Raw genomic sequence first — 21,069 nt, forward strand, 5'->3', positions numbered from 1 at the left:
TTGTGTGTTTTGTTACTTTCAGGTTTTTGTCATTTATCATATTCTTGGTTTCCATGGAAATGTTTCGGACTTAGTCTCAAAATGGAGGGATGGGCTTCGTTTCTGGAGACATCGAGGTTAGTGGCAGGTGGGTGAAGAGGGTTTCTAGGACTTTAGTTTCAAATTGTTTGGGCTGGGATGGCTTGTACAGACCTGAACTCAGATTTGATGATCAAAATTACCACTTCAAAGATGTAAAATATAACTAGGGTCCAAAGTTCAATAGGGGTTTCTTGATGTCTCTTTCCAGCTGTAATGAAAATGTGCAGACAACAAAGATGCACTACAAAGTTTTGTGAACTGGTTTCAGTTGTCTAGTTCAAAAAGTGGACAAAGCATTTTGGTCACATTGAAAATAAGATCAAGGACACCCAAGGTGTCTGTGTAATCCCCCCAAGATGTAGACTGTCGCCAAATTTGAAGTCTGGGTACAACAGTTCATGTTATATCGCGTTAATAGTATGGTAGTTTGAAAAGTGGTCAGTCATGTGACCTTGAAATTACGGTCAAGGTCAGCAAAATCAATTGGCTTCTATGTAATCCCCTAATGTGGGCGGTCATAAAATTTAAAGACGTTCACAAAAAAAGGGATGTACGTACGGTTGGACAGATGCATTGCAAAGGGGAACAATCATGATCTCACTCCTCACATAATTCTTAATTACAACATCCCAATATTAAGTCATTTGTTCAAACTAAGAAGTCAACTCTTCCTTTCAAAAGTTGCCTTCATCAATATAGAAAACTAAGCAAAACAAAATCATCTGAATTTAAGAATCGCATCACCATAGGGAACACAGTATCACTTAGTTTTTGTGCCCTGACCAGGTGTGTGTATGTGTGCGCGTATAAAACAGTGCAACAAAGAGTGCCAAAATTGGTAACTTCAGAAGCCATTTATTGCTGTTGAAGGAAGAACAAGTGCAATTTTTTTTTGGTTTGGTTTTATTTTTTTCTTCTCAAAATCAAGTTCTCCAACAAAGGGTAAAAAAATTTGGAGGGGCACTTGCTTAATCAAAAGTTTTGGATGGTTAACAATAAATAGCACTTTTCAAGCTGTCATTCTGAAATCTACACAAGTCCTTGAAATACATTAGCTATCAATATATTTACAAAAAGTTGACTCATGGAGATGCTTTGGTTCCCCGTCATCTTATACTTGAACGTGAAATATTTGGAAAAGTATACTTTAACATATGATAAAAAATAGTAAACATCAGTTGGATAATTGTTGGCCCATTTTAATTTTGTAACATCAACCCATGAGTGCATGAACATCATCAGCCGGTTTCATCACAAACAGATATGTCATCACACTAACAACGGTTTCCTGAATAATACAACAATCGTCTTGACCAATTCCATCGAAATGTTGCAGACAATAGTAGGATGGGGAGTAGTAGTAGTACACAATACAATGAATTCCAGTGTAAAGCATGGCCCCAACTTCAACGTACATTTTAGTGTTGTGAGAAACAACAGCTATACCGAAACGTGTTCACATGGGTAGTACATAACAATTTAAACCTTAAGAGAACTGTACAATTAAAGACCATCAGGGACTAGTTCAAAAGTTTGATGTTGGATAAAAAACTTAATTCCAAATGTTTAGGGGTCGGGGAGGGACAGTCATTTGTCCTACAAGTTTTCCTTATTTTAACATGGGCAAAAATTCAAAACATATTTCACCAATATTATTTAAAAGTCACAAGACTTAGCATTTTCAGGACAAGTTGAGTAATAGTTAACATTGCTTTGTGCTTTTCACTGAATTGATAATTTAGGCCGTAATGAAACAGAATTTGTTGCTAGTTGTCATTAAATATGCGAAGTAGGGTTTCTTTAATGCCATCACAGCACAAGTAGCATTACCATAACAAGTACCATAACAATAACAAAAATAGTATTACATGTAAATGTGCAAAGAAGCCATAGTGCTACAACCTTTGCAAGTCTATGAGCTATGATCACCCCAGCACCAAAATTGCTTTGAGCAATAGCATCCTCAACAGTTTGGAAATTAGTTTGTCATTCTTGACTACAGAATATGTTTGAGTATTTCTAAGAATTCAACGTATTGAGTAACTATGTCTGAAAACTAAAGGAATTAAGTTTGTTATCCTGCACTGAACATTTGAACTGGTCCCTCATGGTACTGAATTATATTCATCAACTATTTGATAAATCCTATACCATCCACCATTACCATGTGACATCCCTTCACAAATCATAGGACTTGCTTCTCAAAGGCGCATCTAATGGTTCAGACAAATGACAGGTTTTTTTCCCCCAGAATTTAGCACAAGCCCAATTACTTTCGAAATCTGAACTCTCAACAAAATTTCTACATGTCTCTGAAAGAAAGAATTAAATCCATCTTTGAAAAGCTTCACCATTCATTACATATGTAGACAAGAAACCCCCACTCCATAGAAAAGATATTCAACTTTTGACGTCCATTTTGATGACTTGCTAACCCTTGGCTGATCCAGCCTTGAGCGTCAAGCAACATCAAGGTTGCCATGTATTCCGGAATTGTGGCTACAATGTCAAGGTCACATTCAGTCAGCTGGAGCTGGCGGAGCATCCATGTTTTCTGCGATTGCCTTCTCAACCTTCTTCTTCTTCCGCTTAGCACTTTTCCTGGAGGCTGATGCAGCTAGCAAAGTCTGGAACATAATTATCACAATGCAATAAAAAATGAAAACGTGGAGGAAGAGAATTCATGTGGTCAACCAAGTATATTTAGATTGTAATCGTAAGTATAACAATAATCATCAGAAGATAGCAAATCTCTTTGGCCCCTACAAATTGGAAACAAAATCATCTGACAGTAAAACACCAAAAGGCACCACCTGAAGATCTGTTCATTATATCTTCCAAGTATTCCTGATATTATTTAAGCAGCTTTTGTGTTGTGCTCTGGAAATGAAATCCACCTTATTTTCAGACTAAATCCTAATTGTTTTTGCTGCCAAAAATCTGTAAACAGCAAAAGGCAACTTGCCAGATTCTGTTCGATGTATCTACCAAACACTCACACCAACTTGTTATCATGGAATCGCATAATATATATTTCATGCAGTAATTCATAAATACCAAAAGGCACAAGTACATCACCTGACAAACATGTGCTAAGTTTGGTGAAGAAACATTTAATGGTTTTAGAACACTGCCCTGGAAAAGAGCACTTCCACCAGTTTCAGTGGACCAGTAGCAATGGGAACACTACAAATATTTTTATCAGACTTCCAAAAGTACCAAAAGGCACAAGTACCCTGTAAAGTCTTATGTATGTGCCAACTTTGGTGCATGAACGGTGAACCGTTTTTAAGAAACGAGTACTACCACCAACTGCAGTTGAAGCTAAACTTGTTACCATTGAAACACAAAAAACATTTTGATTCAGAAATCCGAAACTACCGAAAGGCAACAGTTCAGCACCAGAGTAAAGTTCTGCTCTGGAAAAGACAAATGTACATGGATAGACAGAGTCTATTTTAATACCCTCTGTAAAACATGTTGTGGGGGGATAAAGATTTTCTGACCAATGTCCCAAAGTGGCAGTGGGTATTGCATTATGGGAAGATAAATGGTCTGGCATTCTATTCCCAGCAACCAACCCTACCTTCAGCTCTTCATCTTCAATGCTGTGTTCTGTCTCAAATGCATCAGTGTCGAGCGGTAAGCCTGTGATCTTCAATGGTCCATTTGGCATCAAAATTACTGTGAACTTGAACTGGGCTACAAATTCCCCTGCAACAAGAAAACATGTACCCCTTTAAACACATGCTTGTACTGAGAAACAATACTAATGTAATCAGCATGTTTGATTCTATGGGCTCTTACCTCACTGAAATATTCTCTCGTGGACAGTGGAGTTTTTATTGAAAGTTAATTATGGTGATTCAGTTTTTTATCAGTAGGACTAGTTTAGAGATTGTTTCAAATATTGCAAGTTGTGATCTCACGGTCAGAAGGAATACTTTCATGGTAGCTGTTCTCAATTGCAAAGCTTTTCAGGGATGAGCGAGCAACATTCCAGCAATATCATGGCAAGAGACACAGGAAATGGGCTTCATACATTGGACCCATGTGGGGAATCGAACTCAGGTAATCAGCTTGATGAGTGAACGCTTTAACCACTAGGCTACACCACCGCCCAAAGGAGCAATCAGTACTTTTGATATTAATTCCATGACAGCCTGATATGAGGAACACACTAACTTAAGCTAGGCTACTTCAGATTACCAAATAACCACATCATACATACCATACACAGCATAGGGTTAGGTGGGGTTGGGTAAAACCATATTCTAATGCGGAAATCTGAATTTACACGCCATGATCTTCAGGAAATGAGCAAACACTCTGTCAGAATCATACTTTAAACTTCACAGACAGTTCAGTACAGGTCTGTGTTTCTCATCATTCAGAGTGCAGCAAGTTCATCAGACCTCAGTACAACTTCAGGCTCAGATACTATGAGGTAGCTGCTGTTTCACCCGTTCAAGTGAACGTAAAGACAAGAAATTTGCACTTGACCATGAAAATGGTATACTCATGTTTGGCTTTCTTGAGGTGTCTTAAACAGGCTTAACATGGGTACAGTGTACAGGCCAATAAAACTGCCCATGCATATCCACTTACCTTCCCTCTCGTATAGCACACTGAATGGCTGCATGAGATCGTGTTTCACACACTCAACGATACCCATCTTGGCTTTCTTTTCATCCTCAAATAACCTGGAAAAATTACGTTTGAGATCTTGAATGAGGTATTATCTGACACAGCAATCATTAACAAGCTACAGCAGTCAATGTCTAAATTTTGTGTGTGGTACACCAGTGTTTGATATGTGCAGTGTTACAAAATTCACACAGTGTAATTACCTAATCAAGTGGTTTTTGAAAACAAACATGGGAAATGTCAAATATTTGCATTTCAAGTCATTCAAGACTGCAAAGCATCAAGTGACACTGAATATTACAAATGGCTACAACAATCAACAAAACACTGGAAATGGGTTTCTTCTTCAAGAGGTTAAAGGGTCTGTACAGAATTTAAAGACCAGAAGATGAGGCTTTTTCAAGGCTTTTCTGGGTAACAACATTAAAGCCAATAAGACAAGCAATTGTATAAGTAAACCTAATGAAAATACCAACAAACAAGACTTCTGACCACTGTTAGGTTAAATCTGAAATTCATTTTTCAGGCAGGGTCACTTTAAAAATGATAATACCAAGGGAAGTAACTTAAAACTTGTATTACATCAGACACTCGCAAAAAGAATAAACAACCTCTACGAAATTCAAGGCTAAAATCACCCATGAAAATCATTTGGGAGAGAAAACGACATTGATGTGATGGGCCCCTCCATCGTGTGAGGAGTTGGGTGAGTGAGCCTAGTTTACGCCACACTCAGCAATATCCCAGCTATATGGCGGTGGTCTGTAAATAGTCGACCAGACAATCCAGTGATCAACATCATGAGCAAAGTTATATACCAATGGGATACTACTGCCATTTGATCTTGTTAGTTGCCTCTTACATGCATGGTTACAGAAGACCAATTCTAACCTGGAGCTTCATGGGTTACAATAAGCAGAGAGACACCCGAAGATTATGTAATAAGCCTTGAGAAGATTATGAAGGTAAGAGGAAAACAAGAAACAACTTGAATTACCTTAGTGTGAAAGGCATCAATCCAAACTTCTTATCAGTTTCGCTGAGGAATTCTGAAAAATATCATTGCTCGTCACAGTAATGCAAGTCAGAGATAAAGGTAAGTCATAACCACAGGTAGAAGAATCTCTGTCAGAAATGTAATTTGTCTTCAAATATCAGATCAGTACAGGTCTGTGTTTATCATCATCCAGAGATCATATACAAGTGTCAAATAACAAAATGACACTTGTTGCATGGATTATGACAACTATTTCTGAAGAAAATGTCAAACCCTGAATCACATTTTCGACAACATATATCTATCATATACCATTAAAAAAGGCGGGAGATACTGGATTTACAAGATCGATAAAAAGCAAATGATGAAGCCATGAAGGACACAAATGAAGAGAAATTAGAGGAAAATTGATAAATTATTAAATTCCTCTGGAAAAGTTAATCTGTATGGATATCTACTACTTTTCCTCATCTGCAAAGGCACTGGCTAGTAGTTGTTGGCAAAATATCCCCTGCTTGTTTTAAATGGTATAGTATGTCAAAGGTATTACTTCAGCAATACTGAATTTGAAAGGACTATGAAAACTTACACACAAAGCTACTAGCTTGGGGATTGGTAGGAACGTTCCTTTTTTCTGTACTTGGGCTTAGAAACCTTTTGAGTTTGATTCACACACAGTCACCTTAACATGATGACACGATAACTTGTCAAAATGGCTTCTTCATTCAGATACTTACGCCTTGATGCTTTCATCTTCAGTTGATAAACAATATCTTTCTTCTTATACACTGTTGTCCTTGTGTCGGACTCCCTGCCCTGATGACAAACAGGTTACAGCTACATCTCTCATATTGCAAACACACAAATACTAATGGGCTGCAACTACAGGTATGTAGTGTATGCAAGTAGTGTCACATCTGTACCATGACCTGTGGCAGAGCGAGCATGGGTCGGTTTTGAAGACACCTGACCAGTATTCCAGCTGTATTACGCTGCTCAGTTTAAAAAGAGGCATAAAATCCTAAAATTTGTTTATCACTGATATTTATATCTTTGGTGAAAGCTACAAGTACAGCATGTTGTTGACAAACCTGTTGTTTTTTTTTAATTGGGCCAAATTACGATTCAGTTCAGGTCTTGATGCACAAAACAATGTGCCTTGAAACAGTAATCAACATGTGCTCCAGGTTTTTATCAATGCATTTATATCCATACAGGTTACTGCAGTTCCTAAGATGACTGAGGTCCATCGCATCTTGAACATTAAAATCACATCAATACTGAATCTACGGAATAAGCCCCAAAACTTACCTTTCCTTCACCTGTGCTGATCAAGACATCAATAGCATACACTTCATAGACCTCAAATTCACACTTTTCATGCTCTTTCCTGAAAAGTACAACAAAACAATGTATCTATCTAGGGGGTAGGGTGTTTAGAATAAAGAGTGCCTTCTAGACAATCCAATGATTCTGATTCAACTAACTACACATTAATGATAAAATTAATGCAAATCCATCATAATTAAAATGCCAGTTAACAGTAAACTCAAATGAAAGAATACTCTGCAAATTGGGTGACCAAGTACATCATACATAACTTCATTTTTTGGATAAAAAATATACTGAGTCAGAACATCACTACTCCTTGACAATACTTTATGACTTGAAGCGCCAAGACGTACAAGCCGAAGTACATGAGCAAGCAAGCAAGCACTGGTTTATGCTACATTCAGCAATTTTCCAGTGACCTGAAATGGGCTTCACACGCTGTGTCAATGTGGGTAATCAAACCCAGGTCTTCAGCATGACAAGCAAATACTTTAACCACTTACAACCAACCCCCTACCCAAGGCCCTTTGAAAACATTAAATAATTATGTCTCTGGCACTGAGACTAGCTATAACCACTGGCTCCCACTAATTGACTGGATTTGGCTAATTACCCTGGAATATTTTCTTTATTTGTATACTACAGAAAAACTATTGAATCTTTTTCAATTATTTCTTCTGATATGTTTAGACAACATATTAAAGTAAATAATATCCATAAATGGTGTTTGTTGTTTGTTTAGTTAATTAGCGACAGCGAGGTGAATGTCAGCTTTGGCAGTCTGTCAAAGGTCCCACCCGGTGGACCGTTTGATGGCAGTGCCCAGTTTCGTCGGGGTATTTTCAAAGCACCGTGGTGCTGCCATTCTAAGTTCAAATGTCATGAAAATTGGTGAACCATAAGATCAGAAGACGGTCTTTCAAGTGGTATTTTTTATATTTCGACGAATGAAGAGGAACTGTGTGGAATTGACGTTTGAAAAAATCATCTATTTTCAAGTGCTCGCCATTTTCAAGGTAAGTGCAACATTTCCCCTTTAATTTGATGTATATATCAACAATATTAAAATTGGGTAGCACAGCGTGAGATCGCGTAGTATGAGACTAGTGCCGTTCAAAACGTGCCACTTTCACCCCGGAGCCCACTAACAGCCGTAAATTAGAGCATGGGTCTCTGCAAACTGTTACTGCACAGTAAATAGTGAACGATAAAAGCTAAGATCGTCATCTACTGAAATGGTTTTGCATATATAAAATTTATAATATCCGACCCGTAATATTTCCCTCCCTGAGACTCATTCACAATAAACTACAATGGTACTATTTTCTTACCTTTGAGCTTCTGTGGGGTTCTGTATAAAAGCTTTTTCACCATCAATGACATGTCTCTTGAGTTGATGAGACAACATGCCTGCAATACAGAAAATTAATGAATATTAGTTTATTTATCTAACAAAAGATAAGAGCTAGAGTTTCTTTAACATTATTTAATTTAAACCTGTCATGGCATGAATGATGACCAACAGCGAAAAAATAATCCAAACAATTTAACAGTTATGTGACTATTTTGAAAAGTATGTCAAGGTAACGTAAGCCAAGAAACCTCGGTTAGTGACACAAATGTAATGAACCCTTTGGTGAACCTACAGCACTTGCCAGGATCTGAAGACAAAGTTCATATGCATTTCCCCGCTTTACATCGTAAATAACAACAAATATCAATCACGATAAGAACCAGTGGTTTACATGTCACCAAGTGCACTAGAATATGCTCACAATTTTCAATTACTATTGCAATAAACATAAGAAAATGTAATTTTCTGAATAAAATTGATATTTCATACATATCGTGACTCATGCTCAATTGCTTTCGTCATGGGTCACGATAAGGAAAAATACATCCATATCCTTAGGACATAATCTAATTCCTGGCAGCTCAAATGTTACCTCTGACGTCATTCATATCGATAGTACAAAATACCTACCTTCAATAGGTTTGCATTTGAAGGATTCCGCAACTTTCTGAATGTTGTCTGTTACATTGTAGTTCTGTGAAAATGAACAATATTTCTGTCAAGTAACTGCTATGAAAAGAAAAGTAAAGCCACATGGAAAAACATTTACAGAACATCAGCACTAGCAGTCAATGGTAAAGCAGCTATCTGATGATGATTACATAATCCCCATACTAGTTACTGAGTCAGTGTGCGAGGCTAGTTTAAGCTGCTTCTAGCCCTTATTCCAGCAACGGTGGCGGTGGTGGTGGCGGTGGCGTGTGTGTGTGTGTGAAAGGAAGGAGAGAGAAGAGAGAAAGAGAGGAGAATCACCAGAAATGGGCTTCACATAATCCCCTTACCAGACAATCCAAACACAAGCATACAGGAAGTGATAGAGGTATGCATAAAGGTTCACTTGTATTTGTCATGTTTGAATCTGGAATATTCTGAGGGTTCCCAGAATTAAATACACTATTCCACATACATTTATATATAATGTGAATATAATGTACATAAAGTAAATAAAAATTACACTGCTTTCTTTTCACTGGTCCTATTTTCATAGAAATGCTACTAGCCTTGATCAAGCTTTCACAGAAGTCAAATAAGAGCACATTACTTGTCACCACTTGTGTGTATCATTAAAAAATGACTATGTCCTGAGGAAATTGGTAGCCCTGATGTAAAAGACATCAGCACTGAAGACATCACTCAGATTATTATCCCACCGTTGCATACATGACAAGCTAGTTTGCTTGCCATGCCAAGTTAGTGGATAGTATAATGAACAATCTTCAAGGACATAAGCATCATCTTTCGTATTTTGTTAAAGTTCTTATTCACACTAACATTTTGGTCTTCCTGTCCCCAAAAGCACTCATGAAGGTAGGCTTGATGCCATGCTGGCTTAGTTCAAGGAAATATATGATAGAGTCTGGACCAGACAATCCAGTGATCAACTGCATGAGCCTAACCACCTGATCCTGTTACTTGCCTCTTTTTATGGCAAGCATAGGTTGCTGAAGGCCTATTCTACTCCGGACCTTCACGGGTCTTGAGATGAAAGAGGATAATTTCTTCATGAATATGAAACTTCTTTATTCTGTATGGGCGATGTTTTGACAGATTCCAATGTCTCTGTCAAGCAAGTGGTACCTGAGAGGTAATTTGGGGTGATGTTTACATGGGATGTTTGCCTCATCCCACGTCTTTTGTCCAAGGATCTCATGTAAATATCACCCAAAATTGCTTCTCATGTATCACTTGCTTCACCAGACTAGAATCTAGAATTGAAAGGTATAATCATAAAAATAATCCTCATTCTTCATGATCCACTCGGTCATGTGATGCTTTGCAGTCATTCAGTGGCATGTTGCTCTTTGTGGTCCATTGATGCTGGATCAATATTTAAAAGTCATGCCAAAGAGGGGAAGAGGGTTTACAGAACCTTTCCTATCAACCATGAAGTCAAGTAAATTAGTGTTCTATTGATTCAGCATGTCCTGAGGAAATTGGTAGCTCTGATGTAAAAGACATCAGCACTGAAGACATCACTCAGATTATTATCCCACCGTTGCATCCATGACAGGCCAGCAGGCTTGCCATGCCAAGTTTAGTGGGAATTAAGGGACATAAAGTCAAGGTAAATTCAGACATAATGGTAAGATTGGATAAAACATACACATTTAGGCATGGTTTGCCATTGCAAACTTGTTTCAAAACATAAACAAGGTATAGCTGGTTGTTTGGTCTGCTGCTGAATGCAACACTCTGCAATATTCTTACTATATGGTGTGATGTCTGTAAATAACCTGGGATTTACAGGATGCAAATACATGCATCGTATATTCATTAAAATTGACAGTGGACGCAACAACATTTATTAGCACATACAAATGGACACAGAAAAATTCTATATGCTTTTTCTCAAATTTTCAATCAAGTAACAATATGTTATTGCTAAGTTTGCTACACGCTGGGTTATGATATCATTTGCAATTTAATTACTGTAACAACTTCTGTGATGATCATGATACACAATACAATAAATGCATTAATAACAATATTTAAGTTTCTGGGTACCATGATCATCAATCATTACAAACTGAGATGTGTTAAAATTAAACTTGAACCCATCCCTGTGCCACATGGGATATCATGTCTTGACAACTACCCAACAAGTGTTTAAACAATAAAACCTGTACCTCATTGCCTGGTTTCACAAGACGAAGGGCTGCCTCACTGGCTAGGTGTGCTGCCATCATCACATCAGCTTTCCTCCCCTTCACTTTATTCTCCTGAATGAAATGTTTGTTCATCAGTTTACAAATATCAGTATAATTGTCATAGCCCACTAGTGAGAGGATTTATGCCACACCCCGACACCCAATTGCTATTGGAACAAAATATTTAGGGCCCTAGTCCTGCTTGAAACTAGACAAAATATTTACTCTCTAAATATGGTAAGTTAAATCAGTTAAATTAAGGATTTATGATTTGTAACCAAACTAAAGCATTAAAAACAGCTTTGGAATAGCAAAGGGCCAACAGTGAATATTACAGCCTGACTGTGTAGACAACTAAAGACACATTTAAACATTTGCAGTGTAATGAAACAATTTACATGAACACACACATCACAATACAATATGGAAATGGATATGCCAATTTCAACACAGATGCTATAGACTTATGCCTTTCAAAGGAGGCAAAACACAGACAGACTGCTCTTCCCTGTATTCTGTTCATTCAACACATGTAGGACAGCCGCAAAGATCACAACAGCTGATGACATTGACATTTTTTCACATTTTCCCCAATTTGTAACATATTGGTTGTTTGTCTAATTAAAAACAAGCATGCCTCATTGCAATGCATTTGATATACATATATGTGAATGTTTGGGTGTATCAATTTGCATTACACGTTATTTGGGAACATTTCACTTATCCGAAGATCCAAGATGGTGTTTACTTACAGCACTTGCACCAATGACCAACGAATGTGCTACTACTGCAATAAAGCCGTCGATCTGAGCCCCAAGGTCACTGAAAGAGAAACAATGTTTCTAATACCGTATACATCCTCCACTGTTATTCAACCTACTCCACACTCTAAGGCATGTTCAAAGCACTACAGAATATCTACTCTTGAGTATTTACAGCGAAATCATACTTAACATGCTCAGAAAAAATGGGTTTAAGTCTGGACTTGAAAATGTCAGTGGTGTGACAGCTTATAATGGCACTTGGGACAGAGTACCAATGAAAAATTCTTGAAGCATAAACTCACAGTGACTAAAGTTTTGGATCGAGTCTTGACCCTACTGATTTCTTGAAAAATGATCAACGACGTAAAGGTATGCTGGTGACAAATTCTCATCTGGCTCTCAGGGTCAAAGAAAAGTCAAAGTGCAGTCAGGCATGCCAAGGTTCACTTAGACCTTCTGTCATGGTTTGCTACACATGCACAGATACACAAAGAAATCACCACTCACATCCAAAATGCTAACAGTGATAAAGCTCAAAGTCCTTAAGCATACTGGGGCACAAAAAATTAAATGCGCAAAAAAGAGAAACATATTACTTAACTTTACACAATACATATATACCCATACTTGATTGTATTATTTCACTGACTGAAGATGAGCAGTGAGAAAAATACAAAAGTCTATCAATCTTAAAAAGCAGTTAAAAGATGGATGTAAACATGACATGGCCGCTTACATCTTGACTAGATCTCCATCCTTGAGAATGACATCAGGTTCAGACTTCAGCGGGGAGAAATGACATATACAGTTGTTGACGGAAATACAAGTTGGGAAGGCAAGACCTGTGATGAAATGATTAATGTATGAGTGAGCGAGTAGGGTTTTACACTGAGAATAGCAATATTGAGGCAAAATGACAGCGATGGATACAAGAAATGGGCTACACACTTTTTACAATCAACACGATTAACATCTAATTCTTTTCCAAGTACTTTTGACTAATTCTTTCACACTAGCACACAGTGTTGTCAAACCTATCATATAATGGTGTGCTTGCTGTTTGCCAGTATGCCACAACCTTAGCAACATCAGTATTAACCTTTTTTCATTTCTTTCATCTTTTTGAAAACCTTGCTTGTTTCTTCAATAAGTTGCTTGTCCCCAAACTCGCAGATTTCCAGAACAGAGGCTCCTGCGACACATTTGGTGATCACTTGCTTCAATATTTCTGAAAATATATACATGTGACACATAAACTTAACACAATAATCAAACATGACAATGTGTTTCAGTAAATATAACTGCCATATTGCCATCAAATAAACAAGGAAAAAGCAGAGGCTAACAGGCTCAGGACCAAGGACACAAGGTCATACATTGATTTCAACTACCGGGAGCGGTGCACAGACACACTTTTGCCCATATCACACATATCTTTAATTTAATCATAGTCAAATCATATCACCTGAAAATTCCTCCGATGATAAAGACAAGTTCTAACACGTTTCTTCAATTGTTTCTGATCATATACTGAAAGACATATCCAATGTCTGAAAATGTCTCTCAAACACTTTTATCCTTGATGTTTGAATTTATGGGGGATATCTGCTGAAATCTTACCAATGGGGTAAGTAATGTATACTCTTGACAACTAATCCTAGGGACTGTAAAAGGACACCTGACCATAAAGGAATGAATGGAAAAGGGATCCATGGGCTGAGGATACATTAGGGTGCAACCTTCCTTAACCCTCACACAACCCAAAGCATGTTAACTATTGAGGAATCATGCAAGATCTCTGAAGTGAGAGAAATCGCCAGGTGTCTGACCCAATTACTGCTTAAATAAGCCACTCAAAACAATATTACAGAGCAACTTGCAGCAATAAACTATTCCCCATGCTGAGACTTCACATGATGTCATGCACATCAATCATTCTCACATATTTTGATAATTCAGTATGGTACAGAATTTTGAGATGATTTTAACAATCAAAAGAGAAAGTTGGCAGTTCCAATTAAAACATTTTTATACAATGGTTTGATCACAAGTAAACAATAAAGTTTAAATTCATTTTCAGTGGAAGCAAGTCAAATATTATATTACTTGTCTGTATCTTGGTGATAATGACCCATTCAATATTCCCAAATTCAGGGATGTATTTTAGAAGAAACAGACGTTTGCATTTGCAGTCAATGTGATTACACGATGCCATTTTAGAAACTGGTCAATATGTTGCATATGACCACTTTCTAAAACGGCATCGTGTAACCATAGCATTTGCCGTGGGAACCGTGCCAATTTTACACTTATCAGAGAGGTATACAAAGTACGCAGTCTAGACTACCAGTTGTCAGACTTTCGCTTTTGTGGAAGTTGTGCTGGCTGGGCGGGCTGACTTCGTGTGCTGGTGATTAGGTGCCTGACTGAGGGCGCGGGTTCGAATCCCGGATGGGACTCAACCAAAAAGTATTAGAATATGTTGACAATGTCAATATGTTTAACAGTTACTGTAATAATTAGAAAAAAGGAACAGGCTGCATGTTAAAATGTTTTAAAAAAAACTACAATTTCGTGACGAAACTACAAAGGTTTTGCTCAGCCCCACTTATATTCTTTAGTGACATTCATTTAAATTCAAAACACGTTTAACAATCTATTCATGGTAAGCAGGTAATAAGAATGATATTTTTCCTTCTTTGGTGATATTTGAGGTTCTCTAATGTACAATCAGCTGATCACATTCTTGCCTTTCATGGCAGCAACAAACAATATGGCATGTTTAGCTCGAATGTCTTTGTGAACCAGAATGGGCATAATACCATAAACATCAACAGAAAGATACATCGCGGTCAAATAACAATCAAATAAAAATAATGAGACGATTGGCACAATATCACAATTAGTATTGTTTCCAAAAGACAAAAAATTGCTCATGGTTGTGACATCATGCAGCATGGTAACCACATGGTGTACCAGGGGCACAATACTGACGGCTATTTCACGGTTATAATCCATTCCTATTTCTAGTACTATTTCGCAGAAATACACCCCATGGAAATATCTATTAATTTCATACCATTGACCATATCGCCGCCCATTTTGTACTTGGTGACGACGATATCTTCTGCGGGAGTTAACTCTGCCTCTTCTGAGTCCGCCATTTTGCTATTTCACATGGTACCCACAATCCTATGCGACGGCGGGAAAGGAAACTTGGGCCCAGTTCTTCGTCAAGGCCAGTCGCGGAAAACTGATGGCGGCAAATATGAACTAAGTACACAATGCATTGTCTGTATTCTTGCGCATTGCCTTATATAAATAAAATGTTCTGTTTGTTTTCTGAAAATGGTCAAAAATGAGAATTAGCGAGTGAGTGGCGGGGTGAGTATACATCTAAATAGATCTGTAATTGATAGTGACCACATGGTTGCGATATAACAATTAACGCACTCACCCGTAAATGCTTAGCTGTAAGAAGAAATCGACACTGTGCCATTAAACTATTTTAAAGTCATAGTTTGAAAACTGAACCCCCTCCCACACACACACCAAACAAAAAAAGAAAGAAAGGTGACAGCGTCCAAGGGCTGGCGACTAATATCGGTGGCCAAAATGCGAAATTGAATTCGAAACGCGGACCTCTCTGTCTATTTTTTAATATGTACCCTGTTTGGCGTCATTTTTTTCAGTCTTATCGTGAGAACGTTTCAGGAGTAATACAACCTTGAGTCTCAAGCCGACGGGGCGGTGGGATAGCCTGGTGGTGAAAGCGTCTGCTCGTCACAGACTTTATGTTCGATTACCTTCGTGAAACCCATTCTGGTGTTCCCCGCCGTGAAATTCCCGGAATATTGCTAAAGGTGGCGTAAAACTGAACTCACTCGAGTCAAGGATGTGAGAGTTGGAGATTTCCTGTAAACAAAACAGTTATGGCTAAGCCGAATATTTTTCTGACCTTGACAAGGGCAAATGCGTTTAAAAACTGAAAATCGCATCATAGGGGCATTTATTTGTTCACTTTGATCAAGACTATATAGAGAGGGGGAGGAAACTCCCCGAAAAGCCCTCGAACGTTTGTTGTGGGTCGTTACGTAACCAGTGTAGCCAATATAACGACAGCCAATATAACGAATTTACCGCCTGGTCCCAGAACTATACCAGGAGGCTAAACTCCTTCCCCTCCAGACTAGGCTCATCCAGGAGGGACGTCTGAAGGCCTATGTAGGAAAGACGTCATCGGCAAGGCAAGATGAGGTTTTCTCCCTGTGGAACCAGTTCAAGGATGGCGATCTTTCCTTGTCCCAACTCCTGACGAGATGTGCGGCAATTCATGGGCCCATCCATTGAGTTTAAAAAACTCTTATCTCAACGGTCCTTTTCAGGACCAACAAACAACCCAAAAGAATGCTTGATAACTTGAGAAATAAACATCTAAACATTACAAACAATTAAACAATAAAGTCAACATAATAGTAAAGTCAATATAACAATGTTTGATATATGGTGACATTTTAGCCCTTTAATCAGTAGCCGTTTTTGCCAATTTGGTGCCGTTTTCACCAAACGATTTTGGTGCCGTTCTGCTGTGGTGCCGTTTTAGCTATAACCCGCAGCTTAGTATTTAATATTGAGCTCGGTTTATTTTCAGCAGCTGATTAAATTCGCTGAGTGTTGTGACAACTGAAAACCTATATGTAGAAGATAAGCTAACTGTTTTGTCATGTCAGTTTAAGCCAAATCATTGTTATTAGTGTCGGTATTTCGACAGTAGATGGTAAAGAAAGCAACTGCAAGCGATTGACCTATCCCTGTTGTAGATTATCCCTGCTTTGATGTATAAAATCCATATACACTACAATTTGTATGTAAATCAAATATAAACTTCATCTACGCCATTGGGCGAGTACCGCGTTAAAGGAGCTTAAGCTTATAAAACATTTGTTTTCCTGATCTTTTTAATAATCCATGATGACGACTAAACTACGTCATTGCAGATTATATATATATATATATATATATATATATATATATATATACAGTATGGTTCAAAATTATTGAGAATAGCTAAAGCATTTCATATTATTAAACGAGAACAAATCAGATAAAATTGAATGTATTGTGAAAGTGAACTGACCTTTTCATGTTGTGTAGGTAACAATTTGATATTTTATCAAGTCTCCTTGAGCTTCACGGCACAGTCTAAGACGGGTAGGCATACTTCCTATCAGAGAGGTTAGTGTCTCGTGAGTTATGCTGTCCCAGTATCGGACCACTTCTCTCTTCATGTCTTCAATTTTTGTCAACCCCTTTTGATTCACACATTCCTTCATCATCCCCCAAATGTTCTCAATGGGATTTAAGTCAGGACTATATGCAGGAAATGGTAATGCAGTCACATTTTTCTCCTGAAACCACTGCTTGGCATGTTTTGCGGTGTGTTTAGGATCATTATCTTGCTGCAAAATCCAGTCATTTCCATAAAACACATGTGCACTTGGAAGGAGAAAATTATCTAATATGTTAGTGTAGCGTTGACTTGTCAGATTTCCCTCAAACACACACAGCGGGGTCGTTCCTAATAAGGATATCCCTCCCCATACATGAAACTTTGGGCTGTATTTAGGTCGTCGATACAACGGTGCTGACGCAGACTTTGTCCATATTTTCACATTATTGGGATATACCCATTTTGAGCTTTCATCAGTAAAAAACACATTTTCCCAGTCAAAGTTTTCATGTGCCAAACACCACTCAACACGCCTGTCTTTATGTTCTTGTTTCATGAGAGGAGAAGGAATTCCAGTCTTTTTCTCCCATCCAAGAACAATCAAAGTTCTTCTAACTGTAGATTTTGATACAACTGTTGATCCCCTTTCTATCATTTCATACCTGATGTTGGAGATGCTTGCCTTTTGCTTTTTAGACGCTAAAATTCCCAGCCGGACGCGATCTGAGAAGTGCAATTTTCTGGGTCTCCCTGCTCCTTTCTGGTGCCCCAAATCCTTTCCCTCTTTAAAATCCTTCCTAATCCTATACACAGTAGAAAGAGGAGTTCCTGTTCTCTCTGCCAATGTATTTACATCATCAATTCCTTGATTACACAACTCAAAAATCAACCTTCTTTTATCTTCAGCAGACATTGTTGACAGTGCTGAGGAAAATGACGTCTGCTACAAATTCAGGGGAGGTAACTCTAATTGTACTATACTCAGTAGGCCAAGATGAGTTACCTCCCTTATACCATTACTTAGTTTTAAGCATCAGTGAATCAGTTGAGGTGTTAGGGTAGCTCAAAGTAAGAAGAAAAATTCTCAATAATTATGAACCACACACTATATATATATATATATATATATATATATATATATATATATATATATTAGCAGCTCCTGTATCCAAACAACTAGAGATGTCTTAAACACAGTATCAAATTTGCTGAACGAATGCACCATATAAGATGCATATTGACTGCAGCCCTGTTAGTCTCACCGGGGATAATCTACAATCTCTATATAGTCCCCCTGGTCTCACAGTCCCAGAACCACATTATTTCCTCTGCTGCCTAGGCCTCTCTGCAATGGTAAAGCCTAACATGAAGCAGGTTAAGTGTAGATTTCCCCAGGTTCTGAATCTCTGGTCTCCACGAGGCTTCTTTTCAATTTAAATGGGTATATTTGTTACTATGAAACTTATATATATATTCAGGGACTGAGTGTTAGTCGGGGCACAGGCATAGTGTAGCGCAAATGGGGTTGCGCAACAGAGAGAAAATGACCAGTGTTCTCTCTGTTGCGCAACCCTGTTAGGCCACATCTTGCCTGTTGTCGAGGAGTATCACGAATGAGTGTGCGGAGAGGTAAGGGAGGTAACTCTTCACACCGTAATGGGCATTTCAAATATGCATATACCGGCTCTTCGGTCAGTCGAAATGTCGATTCCAAAATCCGAACATTCAGCAATGACTTGGACTGAAAACAAAGATCAGCAAAAATGATTATTATGCACATTTTCCAAACCATTCAGATACCTTACACGCCAGAAACACAATATATGCTTAGCAGGAAACTTGTTTCTCGTCGTTGCACAACACGACAGTGCATTTCCGAGTATATTTTCCTTGCTATTTAACTTTTCGTCCCGTCACAGTAATTTACTGACAAAACGCTTCCAAGGGATTTACTACCCGGTCGCCATCTCTTGCGTAAACAATGAATATCGTTTCACCCCTACATACGATTTATCAAACCAAGTCAGTGAGCCTGACCACCAGATCCCGTAAGTCGCCTCTTATGACAATCATGGGTTGCTAAAGACCAGTTCTAACCAGGATCTTCGCGGATGTTAAATAACGAACAGACAAAAAATGGATGAATTTGTGCATGCAGTTGATGGTTTAAAAGTAGACCACGCATCAAACGCAGTAAGCCATGATTCATGTGCAGACACATGGAAAATACTCATTACGTGTCAACATTCAGCTTTTAGACGTTAACAAGTGACGTCTTTTTTAAATATTTGTTATTTTGACCCGGAATTACATTTTTAAAATTAACACGTAGCAGGCAAATGAATCGCGATCAGGTCGGAGTGACACGAGTTGTAGGGAGTATGTTTCATACACAGCAGTGAGTCCCTGCTTAATCTGGGCTGAGCATCACGATGCGCATGCATGTATTTTGTAATTCGGGTGATGCGTCCACATAGGTATTTAAATGCATGTTAAACTCTAATGAGACTTAGATGAAAGAAGTCAATTTAAATATAGTCACTTTTGGGTGTTGCCAACTACGACTACGACAGGGCAGGCAGAATACACAGTTCATGGTTGTGTATAGCAGTGTAGAGTGAATTAGCATGTGATATATGCTCCTGAGTGGGTGTACATTAACAAAACGACCCCGACTCACGCGTGAGAGCCAAACGTTTTCGTGATATGTTCATAAAATACATTTTTTATCCGACTGCACAAAGTGGTGTTAAGTGAAACTGGTTTAACGTTACCCTTAGGCTGAGAAATATTGCACTTATCAAGTGACTGCACGCATGAATGAGTACGTGCGTGTATATGCTGGTATGCATGAATGAGTCCAGATGCATGCTGGTTTTATGTAAGTGCTTGCTAGTCCACTGAGATACCAGGTCGCAGATTGACATGGGTACATACCACAAAACATAACACCTAGCCGGCCTGTCATCTGTCATCTGAACCATCTGAAGGTGGGACCCGGTCAGATTCGAACCTATGACTCTCCGCTCTCAGAACGGACCCTCTATCCACTACTCCACGCAGCTATGGCATGACAGTATATCAAGGAATTATGTTAGGTTAAAAAAAAGTAAAGAGTCTGAGTCTTTGTAAGCTATAAATACATTTACAACTGATTAAAAGGTCATGGTCATGTTCTCTTTTCTCATATCGTCTTTCCTAAGTACTGTTGGATCACCAGGTGTTAAAATGCCATATAAGCCAAGATCCGATTAAGAACTGAAAGTACAGTGTAACTGAATTGTCTGTCAACGTACTGCGGCGGTTAGATCTTGCTCATGCTATCAAGCATTGGTTTGTTATAAGCCGGAATGAGAAACTGTAAAAAATTGCTGACCTTTTCTTGAAACAATATAATACTGGGACATTATGTAAATATTTGACACAGATATGTTTTGTAGTTGGACACCATCCATGTCGTCAGTTGTTTCGCGTTTGTAAGTGTTTACAAGCAGAATTAACAACTATTTACCGATGCTTTCATTTATCCAGGGATTACAGTCTCCCTGATTTATCTGAGCACGGATAGTGTTAACGTTCTTGATCTGTCATTGTATTAGTTGATCACTTCCAAGAACAAGATCTGTCCCTAAAAATACACGAAGCCGTCTTTCAAACGATAATCTGTTACAGGAAAAGGACAAAAGAATGCAGTATTGTCAACATGATGCAAAGGCTAAAAATAATTATTGTGGAATGGAACCCGCTCCCATCTTTGCTTTGGACTAAGCGTAGACGAGACTTCGCGATATCGTGAC

General features: G+C 38.3%; 1 protein-coding gene across 1 annotated transcript; it reads right to left on the reverse strand.

Annotated features, from left to right (window-relative positions):
- Positions 1–920: 920 nt before the first annotated feature.
- LOC137298838 (proliferation-associated protein 2G4-like) lies at positions 921–15,258 on the reverse strand. The gene is made up of 13 exons (XM_067831159.1): positions 15,122–15,258; positions 13,142–13,270; positions 12,779–12,884; positions 12,031–12,100; positions 11,258–11,350; positions 9,042–9,105; positions 8,389–8,467; positions 7,037–7,115; positions 6,463–6,541; positions 5,726–5,777; positions 4,690–4,784; positions 3,668–3,795; positions 921–2,708 (listed from the first exon to the last, which is right to left on the reverse strand). The coding sequence occupies exons 1-13, from the start codon at positions 15,204–15,206 to the stop codon at positions 2,601–2,603; spliced, it is 1,167 nt and encodes a 388-aa protein (XP_067687260.1). The 5' UTR covers positions 15,207–15,258; the 3' UTR covers positions 921–2,600.
- Between the last annotated feature and the right edge of the window lie 5,811 nt (positions 15,259–21,069).

This window comes from Haliotis asinina, chromosome 10 (assembly GCF_037392515.1).
Source record: "Haliotis asinina isolate JCU_RB_2024 chromosome 10, JCU_Hal_asi_v2, whole genome shotgun sequence".
NCBI lineage: Eukaryota > Metazoa > Mollusca > Gastropoda > Lepetellida > Haliotidae > Haliotis > Haliotis asinina.